Source organism: Teleopsis dalmanni, chromosome 2 (assembly GCF_002237135.1).
Source record: "Teleopsis dalmanni isolate 2A chromosome 2, ASM223713v2, whole genome shotgun sequence".
Lineage (NCBI taxonomy): Eukaryota > Metazoa > Arthropoda > Insecta > Diptera > Diopsidae > Teleopsis > Teleopsis dalmanni.
In genome coordinates, this window is record NC_051847.1 from 7,508,872 (window position 1) to 7,519,903 (window position 11,032).

Below are 11,032 nucleotides of genomic sequence, written 5' to 3' on the forward strand. Positions count from 1 at the left end.
CTTGTGGTTTTCTCCTAGTTAGCTTTTCTATTTGAACCAATGCAATTTTAAATATGCTAATGCTTACAATTAATAATATTATTTCTATATATTTTTAATATTATTTTTTAATATTTCTTTTAATTCTTTATATAATTTACAAATTATGTATATATACTATATATAATTTAATATATGCTGCTTTTTCCAATTATTTGCAGCTTAGTTTATTTGTAAAAATTTTAAACTAATTTTAATTTAAGAATTTTTTGCTGTTTTCTTATTAATTAATAATTATGTTTTTATTATAATATTTTGTTTTCATTTTAATTAAAGGTGTTTCAATTGTAACAAGCAATTTTAATATTTATTCACTTAAGTTTTTTGTATGTTATAAACTTTAAATAATACGTAATTTCTTCAAATACCATATTAGCATTATATTAATTAAATTTATATAAAAATTTTATTTAATTTTTTTGTTACATACTCGTATTTATTTTTCTATTCAACTTATATTTTACAAGCATTGAATAGACCTATTGAAAATGTAGAAAACACTTGACTAAATTCTCTAATACAAGTAATATTATACCCTATAGCCATGCAAATAAGTTAGTACATAATTTCACATAATTTATATATATAGTTATTAAATACATATATAATCATAATCTATTCAAAAATGCCCAAAAAGTATGACAGCAAAAATATTACTCAAAAGCCTTAACTAACTCTTTATACATATTTGTTAATGCACTCCTTTGACTATATATCTAACATACTCTTTATATAAGATTAATATTATGAATAATATTTTTGTGGTTAAGAAAATTTTTATATTTATTAACAAAAACTTTATGCAAATTATGTTGAAAAAAGAATGTTAAAAAATGAGCGAAATTAGGTTAATGACATTTCTAACCCACAAGTGATTTACAAACACTATTTAAAATATATTAATAACAATTAATAATGAAACATAATTGCTGGTATATAAATCGAAAAGTCCTTTTCATTTAATGTTTTAGAATTATTCAAAACTTCCTGATTATAAGATCCACTCTACTGCATTTCGAAAATTCTGTTGGGTGTTGACTACATTGATTTGTTTTTGCTACTTTGCAATTAACTTAACTTAAGTGTTATTGCAGCTGAACTATCCTTAACAGTTTAAGATTTATATAAAAAATGTTTTTATTACAAAAATGGTATCAAGCGAATAATTTTCACAACGTTTTGTAAAAATCCTGTCCACAGATCATTTAATCGCTTCGAACGTGCCATCAGGAATCGCCAAGTGAGTATAACAGCCACAAGTTTTGTCAATTGATGTAAGTAATACAAACTGCAAAAAGTGATTTTTTAAATTTATTAAAACAATTAGGAAAGAATTTTAAAGTTTAAAATAACTTACCGCACCATACGATTCCTACTTGCCGGCAGCGATTCTGGACGTTGCTTAAATAAGAATTCCCTAAAGCCGAGCACATAACGTTCCACATAATTTTCCCAGTCTATTGATCTCACATCGAAAATAAATGTCTCTCGATCCTTTTGACTGAGCATATTTAGTAAAGAATGCACATTATCGTCCTTAAATTGCCATTCATGTGTCGCGAAATATTCCAAACATTCAACAGCTTTCGCTATTTTGTTTTGTATATGGACCATACTAAAAATATCATAATTAAATGTTATAAATTTTAGTACAAAAATAAATCACTACCAAAAAATTTGTTAAAAAAATTATAATTTTAAACATCTCAAAACATTTCCAAAGATCACAACTATAACAATTGTTTGCTATTATTTATTAATATTAAAAATTACAAACTTTACTTCATAAGTTATTTGTGATATTGTCATAATTTGCATATTTGTCACTCTTAACTCTGCTAGTTTAAACATTTAGTATAATTCTTAATAAATTCTTTTCACAACTTTAAACTACATAAAAAAAATGAAAATAACTTTTAAACTTACAATGGTTTCTTTCCCATTAAACGAGCAACTAAGTCCAAAATATATGCCGGCACATAGTGCACCAAGAAGCCATGCGCCATATTCAGAGGTCGATTCATACGCAAAACACCAGTTGGGTACCATAAACAACCCTCTGCAATGAAACACAAATTGATGAGTTATCAATTTCCATAATTATTGGTTTGAATTTATTAGCATAGATAGATAGTTTGAGTAGTTTTAGTTTTAATATACTGCTTACCCAAAGGATGTTTTCGCACTTGCGCCATAGCATAACTCACAAATTGGCCCCACGTGATGGGGTGGCGCTGACCAGTACAACAATTATAAATTAATAAATTATCTAGTTTTTGCGTCGCGGTGCGCCAGGCAGCCGCAATCATTAAATTAATCACAATATCGACAGGTACCATATCGGCCACATTATTCTCTTCACACATAATTGTACGAAAGAGTCCTTTTCCAACGGCTGACACGAGTCCGGTAGGTCCATTGAAATTATCCACCCAACCGGCAAAAGGTTCATTCAAACTAGCAATTACTAAAAAAAAAACCGAATTTTATCATTAGAAAAAAATTGGAACTCACTTTAATTCCATAATTAAATTTAATGTACAATTTAATCTAATTAACCTATATACAATATATATGGTATAAATATGAGGTGTATATTAAATATGTATATTATAATTACCAATGGATGGTCGAACAATAGCTACCGGCAGGTTACCAGCTTCTTTTAGCAGCATGTGTTCCGCTAAGGCTTTTGTAAATGTGTAAGTGTTGGGACGCTTGCCAATCAGTGTAGGAGTGAGCTGCAATTTGAGTTTGATAGTATTAGTATAGCTAATATATTCATTCTAAAAGAATCGTATAATAATACCTGGTCCAACATTTCTTCAGGAAGCCAATTGATAAGTGAAATAATATCATCAGGATTATAAGGGGGTGCATAAATAACCTCCGAAACATCGGTTCTATCGCAATTGCAATAGGCAGTGGACACATGAATCAGTGCCTAAATAAAACAATTATGAATTATGTTTTTATAGTTTTAAATATATGATTACAGAACTTACGTCTAGAGACATCATGCGGTGGCACAACTCCACTAAACGTTTTGTCCCTAACATATTGATTGTGACTGACAATTTGAGCTTTTCGTCGAACTTGACAGTGGCAGCTGAGTGGAATACTATAGAGACTGTGCGACATAATAGAGCCTAAAAAAAATAAAATCATTTTTAAATTAACAACATTGAAATACTATACTCGTATTATATATATACATATACAACAAAATATTAGTACATACCTGATCACTTTCAGAAATACCTAATTCTTCAGATGTAATATCACCTGATATTGGAATAACTTTACTCAATTCCTTGGGCTTCTCCTTTCGTAATGATTCAAAAAGCTGAAAACAAAAATCAAATATTAGTGCGTTCATAATAGTAATATTATCTCTTAATTAGATTGAAAATACATTTTTTAGAAACACAATTAACAAAAATATTTAATAACAATTAATAAAGGAATTTTGAAAAAAATTTCTCAAAAAAATTATGAGTGACCTATGTGAGCAGGTTTCTGGGATTTTGAACCACATAATATAGAACTTGCTGGACTTACAATTGACAAAGGAATGTATTGGGCCAAACATTGGAAAAAAATGTGTTCAGAACAGAGTCTTTCAATTACCAGTTTTCGAAGTATGGATCTTAAATTATTACACAATAATATTATAACTTTATAAAAACAGAGTGAACAAGATTCCTTCGTCGCGAATGCTAGATCGGGATCTCAAGACATGTACCCACAGCTGCAATATAGTATTATGAAAAGTTTTTATTACGAAAACACTCAACACATATCGAGCGTACTTTTTAAATGTAGAGGCGGTCCTTTTAAGCTGATCTGAAGGCGATTGTATTTTATATAATCGTCATGAAATAGAAAATATATCTCATATTATTGGTGCACCGCTTTTTGTATGCCAATCTGACGAACAACAAATATGTTATTGTCAATTTAGATTTTAAGTACAATTCTATAATTTTTGTAAGTTCTGAATGAACTGTATTCTACCTCATATACTAATACCCCTTTTTAGCTTAGTAAAGATTTTAAATTCTTGAAATAAGTTCATAGGCTTTTTATGTTGATTTTTTTACTTGAATCCATTTAAACTTAACTTGAATGTTGATTTGTGAAAAAGTCTTGCCTTCACAAATAAATACTTTTCGTGTGCTAAATGTTTCGGAGTTCTATCTTTAAGGTGGACATTTAGATCTAGAGTATGGGCAGTGTTTTATCCCGAACCGCTCCAATTAATCGATTAATCTCAACATTTTCGGAACTTACAGAGAACCGGGATCTTAAAATCCAGAGTCTTTGGGACCCAGTGATGGCATCCATAACGCTGATTTGCAAATTGAAATAATTGCGAGTGCTGGTGTGAATATTATATAAAAGTAAAGTATATAAGTTGATTTTACATATCAATATGTTATATACATTTTAACTGAAACTCTCAAGTTTAAGACCCTTTATAACACATATATTCGAGTATTATTTTAAAAGTGTTTAATTATCCTTATGATTATATTTAAATTTACTTACCGGTGCATTTAGGAGTTCATTCAGACGTGCAGAAACTTCTTGTCCTCTTTTGGGTCGTATCAGTAAATAAATATTTTTTATATCTGGACAGGAGCGGAGCAATTTCTCAACAAGTACCTGAAAAAAGGAAGTAAATTTAATTAATTTATAATAATTTTATGTTAATAATAACAAATATATTCTACTTAGAATTAGCACCCAATAAAACTCTGTTTACACTTGTGTAAACGAATATGTGCCCATAACATAATTGATATGCAATTAAAAACAAGAGCGAAGATATGTGTAATTGCCTAATAAATACAACTACCATTGAGTACTGTTTAGTACTCAACGTAACATTAATTTGTAAATTAAAATAACAAAAGGAAAAATACAGAACGGAAAACGGAAAACGAAAAAATGGAAAAAATAAACAATTACAAAACCACAAGCGTAATTCACCACATATTTTACCGCATGTTGAACAGCAGAAAACTGTCACACACACGCATATGTGTTACATGTAAGGCCACTCATTTAAAATGCAGTGTAATGACAATCATTAGAATATGTGTCGACATTAAACACCCAGAACCGACGAGAGTGTCACGTAATAGAGTTTATGATCAGCGCAGTCAGCGTGACACAATGACCACACAAAAAATATGTGGTCATTGTGTACGCACACATACGCAAACAAATACACAATAGTATCAGGATAATTTTATATGTATAGAGAAATTAGAAGCTAGCAAGATTGTGCCAAGTGATTGATTATTTACAATAAAACTTAATCGATTTAACGCAAAACCTCACAACAGCATTAAAGTAGAAATACCATTATTATCCAACGATATTCCATAGCTTTAATACTTACTTTCAAACTCAATCATGAGTAATTTTGTTTGCCATCGCACGTCACTTCTAGTAAAATTCCTGTCTTAGCGTAAACGTATACAAAGGAAAATCAACTAAATCTTCACTTTTTCAGAAAGTATCTTAATGTACATGGAGGAAGATAATTCTTAGAATTAGAAGAAGTTAAGAATTTTTTTATTTTTTATTTTTAAATACTACAAAACTTTTTTTGTTAAATTAAGAAATATATATTTCACAACAAATGTAAAGATATTAATTCACAAATATGTACGAAAGTTAGCTAGTATTATTACAATTTTTGGACAACTTTTTCTCGCAGCCCACGAAGAATTCTTAGATATTATTATCACAGATCTTTCAAAATTTACGAAAAAATAAATAAATTAGTTACGCTGATATTAGATATAAGCACAATCAACTAAAGAGTAAATTATTAAAATTGTAAAATATTAAAATATCCTATTATGACTAGAAGTCTTACGATAACGTAACGACACATAGTATCTATACGTGTAAGTTGTCGTCGTAGATTCGCCCCTAAACCTAACCTAACCTAACCTAACCTAACCTAACTTAGTAATATTAATAAAGTAAGTTAGTTAGTTGTGGTGGAGGGACGAACAAATCCTCCACAATTAGCTGAAAAAGCCGTTTTAAATATAAAAAACCTTGTAATAGTAGGTAGTAGAGACGCGGTCAAGCTAGAACCAGCCATAGCCATTTGCCCAGTGTATTGAAAACGAGGGCTCCCAGAAACTGAAGCCTAGTACTGGCTTAATCTGAACATAAACACATCAGGTGTTCTGATGTCCTTTCTGGTCCTTTCTGAGAGCTGGTAGACACACATTGCAGGAGATACCACAGGGTAGACCAAGTCTAGCTCGATTAATAAAATAAATGTTACATTAAATTTAAGTATCTAAGTAACATTATGGTATTTTATAAATTTGTTCAATTCCATATTCATATTAGAAAGCAACTGAAACATTTTAAAATGCTTTGCTTTATTTTGGCAATATCAACTTTCCTTCACTTCTCACTGAACCACTGAATCACTGAACTAAATTTCAATTTCGTCTCACATTTACTAATAATGCAACGCTATGCTAATATAAAAAGGCTTAAATAAAACATGTAATTTTAACGATAAAATCTGGTAAAAACGAAATAAAAGCAAAAAAAATTTTAGTTGTGGCGGAGCAACAATGCTTTTGTGCCCGAAATGCAAGGATATGGCGTGCTATGATAACTGTAAATTACACTAATCTCCCCGTCGACGTCTGAAAATCTAAGGGAAAATGCATGTCAACGTGTTCTTGTTGCATAACATGGCCCTTATTTTAATAACTACAACAACAATGAAATCTCTTCAATATTTTGTACATATAATAAAAATTTCAATTTAATATTTCTAGAATTCAGAGTTTTGAAAACTGTTTTATTGTTCATTGTGAGGATTTTTGTTACAATTTTTACAGAGATGGCTTCTATTGTAAACTGTTAAGAATATTTTATAAAACATGATGTAGACATATAAAAATATTAATTAATTTGCTACTTGTATTATAATTTCTTAAAAAGCTTAAATAAATCCGTTAAATAAAATTTAATCTTAATTAAATTTAATTACTTAAATAAAATCGTAATAAACTTTTATTATTTCATTAGAAATAGATTACAGAAGTTTATTATAATAATACATATTCTAATGATTTTAACAGAAATCCTTACATACCTAACATTAAAAGCTGCTGTTAATGCGCTGCTAAAATGGAGCATCAATAACTACTGTTAAATATCTGAATAAAATGTACGCAATTCGCGCTACAAACTCAAGGTATCTTGCATGAAGGTATATTTTCTTTTTTTTTGATAGTTAATTTTATTTTTTAATTTAAAAAATAAACTTAATACAATTTTATAATGTAGCAAATTTGTTTTTATTTACTAGTAAAAAATTAATACAGATATTAAAAAAAATATTAATGAGATTATCTTTTTCATCTAAATTTTCAAATTGCTATTTAATCACTTCACACGTGGCGGATTAAATTAGGAATATTTTAAATGTCAAATAAGATATTTATTATTACAATGACTAGTTCATAAATTTTCTATTTATGAATGTTAAATTTATTTATGAATGATTAATATTATCATAAAAACCTTATCATTTATGTTGTCACCTTAAACTAAATAAATTTAATTTTAATTTTATTCAAAACTTTTTCAAATGTGATGTAAAAATATTCTATATATCTAACTTTCGGTCTAACAATATTTATATACAAGTTGGGGTTATGGAAATGACGTAATCAAGTCCACATAATAAACTGGTAGTGTCCTAAACTGTGCTTTATTTATACTTTTCTTACACAAATCAAGAAAAGTTTATAGGAAAATACAGTCAGAATACAGTAAGAGCACCTTCAAAAACTATATACCTAAGCGGGTTATTATCTTCAGCATAATAACTAGAGAAATCGATGCTACGATGTCCATCTGTCTTTAAGTGTTTCCATCTGTTAACCTAACTATTATTACTGCCTGCAAGTTGAATAAATCTTTTATCAAAGCATTTTGAGTATCCAGACAAACAAATTCTACAAACAATGACAATGTAAAGTATCATGTGGAATATGATGGGTCATGTGCTATAAGTAACAGATAAAGCGAAAAACAAACTAAGCAAGTATAAACATTTAAAGACGCAAAAAATGGATGCATGTACATGTAACCAACATCTCTCACACCAGCATTGAATTCTCGGAATCGTGAGGTCAACCGTAGATATCTTTGAGTAGAACGATTTAAAATTAATAAATCATTTAAGTAGCAGATATAATAGTAAATCCTATATAGACATCTTAAGCTCTTGACAGTAGCATAGATTATATAATGTATCAAATAGCTAAAAAAATATTTAATGAAAATAAATAAATAAGTAATTTACAAGGCAAATATCTCTGTGATAGTTTTTCTTCAGAATTTTATACTTAGTTTAAATTTTGAATATATTTTCAATTGAAATAGATCTGAATATTGACTTCAGGATTTTCCCATTTCTTAACTCAATATGGAATATATTAACTCACCTTGCCCATAAAGCCGGTACCTCCTGTAATAAAAACACTACGACCAGCATAAAACTGTGGTATGGGTGTGTAAACGGTTGCATCCTCGCTGAAGATGCTGTCCAGTTTTGAATTAGTTGATGTGACGCCTCCACCACCGCTACTACTTGCCATGTGTGAAGGTCCTACACCGCCCAGCAGTACGTCGTGTGAGACAGAACTTTCGGTATCAGGTTTGTGAGCCATTTTGAAATTTGTATTTTGCAGTTTTTTGTCTTGTCTTCTTTAAATATTTGATTTTGATTATAGCAGATACAATTTCTATTTTGTTATTTTATTTTACTAAGGAAGCAGTTTATTTGCAATGTGCGCGATTTTGTTTTTTAATAAATTGTCTTTAATTTAATTAAATTATTTAATAGATACTACTACTTTAATATTAATTATTAAGCTGCTTTGTATTACTTGAACGGGTTGATAACAATTAACTATTTTCAAGTTGAAAAAATTTTACTTCAATTTGCTTACTAAGCAAAAGTATAAATCTTCAGCAATGGAAGAAAACGGAAGATACAGATTTTTCGTATTTATATTACTAAAGCGACAAAAAGCGTTTAATCTATTTTTTAAGTTGTCTAAAGTGTTTTTGTTTTGGTTTTAAGTTAAGGTATATAAGATTTAGAATAATTTCTTTCTTAATTAATTTTTTCTTTGTCTCGATTTAAATAGATTTCGTTAAGATTTAGCCGAAAATAAGTAAATAATATTGTTTTGTCTCTATCAACTGCTTAAAAATGTTCTTTCTGCATTTGAGCGTTTTTCCATGTTGTTTTCTGTATCAATGTATATGACAACTGAAGGCCAACATTAACTTTTTCTGTAATTATACTAAAAATAATAGAAAATATTTATTATTTATATTGAAAATGTACAAAAAATAAATTGAATATATTTAAAAAGAATCAAGGCTTAGTTATAAAAAAAACTACTAAATGCTACTCAGCTTCATAAAAGAAGTATTTTTTTACATTAAAATATTGACTTAGTACCGCATATGGACACATATCCTTCTATGGTATGTTTTTACGCAAAATATCCTTAATGACCTTGTCATTATGCGTTTTGTCTGCGTTTACACGTGTCTGCCATTATTAAGTTATTTCATGTATTAGTAACACATTTTCAAACAAATTGCTATTTTTGGATATGTCAATTTTCCACACGACATTACCTTCTGCCTTGCAAAAGCACGAGTCAGAAGTAATGTAGCTGCTCTAAGTGACTATTTTTAACCAATATCTAATGCTTTGTATCTTATACAGATATACTTAGTACCTATTTTGACAGTTTTCGAACTGTATAATTTTCAATTATACAAGCTACGAAAATATTTCGCATAATTAGTTTACAACTTCGTCGAAATAATTAAATTTGCAATGATTCTAAATATAGAATTACATGAAATAAATTGTACTGAATACTTAAGATTTTAATTAATAACTAGAAATACATTTCGAAATAAATAAAAATATAATACGCACATAGAAATTAACAGAGTTCTAGAGTTGTAACAGATATTTTCTGTTAACAAACGACCCTAATCAGATAGAAGACACAAAACCATTTGAATTAGGTTTAACGTATATCGTTAAGGTTTTCTTAATATAAAACTGGGACAAGAGAATCTGCTTTCGTATTCTCCAATGTCGAAGCCACACATTCACAAATAAAGTAACATTGCTCCCATCTTCTTCCAAGCAGAGCTGAAACTCTGACTCTTAAGGCAGACTTGTTGTGATGGTATCGTGGGCTAACAGACATCTTACCAATAGTTTCAACTCAACATTCTACTGAAGAAAGATGTGTTAACATGGTATTAAACACAAACCAGCTTATAAGCTTTATAGGTACTCGAATAATCATAAGATTAGCAACTTCGTTAGAATAGCAAAAATTATAATTCACTTTTCTGTCAGAGGCTTACTTGTAAACCAATTTTTTTTGTGTCTGATTGCACTTATGTGACAATAATAAAGACTATAACAATTGTTTCTTAATGTGGACAAAAAATACGTTTTGTCAACAAAGAAATGAAATAAGTTTCTTGGAATCCACACTAGGTTATTGGAATCTCCACGAGTGCCAACAACATCAGATTCAAACCTATAAAAGAGTTTGTTTCAACTCTTAAAATTTTATCAGCCTAAGGATTTAACAAAAAATCAGTCCTGCAATAGTTGCTATTTCATACGAAATAACCAATTCAGATATCAATCACCTCTGTTGTAGGGTTCATAACCAATAGTTATAAGAAGATATTATAAGCTTTCAAACAAATTTTGTTAACAAATATATATTAAAACCAATTTTTTAAATGAATGTACCAAATATGCTAAGGTCCGTAATATATAATGCAAATTATACAATTAACATTTAATTAAAACAACATAAAACTATGACTTATTTAAAATTATTTTAATAAAATACATTGTCTTGTGTAATTCAAA

The 11,032-nt window shown here is 28.6% G+C and overlaps 1 protein-coding gene across 1 annotated transcript in view; it reads right to left on the reverse strand.

Annotated features, from left to right (window-relative positions):
* Positions 1-354: 354 nt before the first annotated feature.
* LOC119678912 (putative fatty acyl-CoA reductase CG5065) overlaps positions 355-11,032 on the reverse strand; it is an 11,697-nt gene continuing 1,019 nt past the window's right edge. The window contains exons 2-11 of the mRNA XM_038090999.1: positions 8,547-9,413; positions 4,591-4,707; positions 3,281-3,385; positions 3,045-3,188; positions 2,849-2,983; positions 2,660-2,780; positions 2,207-2,506; positions 1,966-2,098; positions 1,397-1,654; positions 355-1,327 (exon numbers count right to left, since the gene is read on the reverse strand). Coding sequence (XP_037946927.1) covers positions 1,180-1,327; positions 1,397-1,654; positions 1,966-2,098; positions 2,207-2,506; positions 2,660-2,780; positions 2,849-2,983; positions 3,045-3,188; positions 3,281-3,385; positions 4,591-4,707; positions 8,547-8,771 — 1,686 coding nt within the window. The 5' untranslated portion in view covers positions 8,772-9,413 and the 3' untranslated portion in view covers positions 355-1,179. The remainder of the gene's footprint in view (positions 1,328-1,396; positions 1,655-1,965; positions 2,099-2,206; positions 2,507-2,659; positions 2,781-2,848; positions 2,984-3,044; positions 3,189-3,280; positions 3,386-4,590; positions 4,708-8,546; positions 9,414-11,032) is intronic.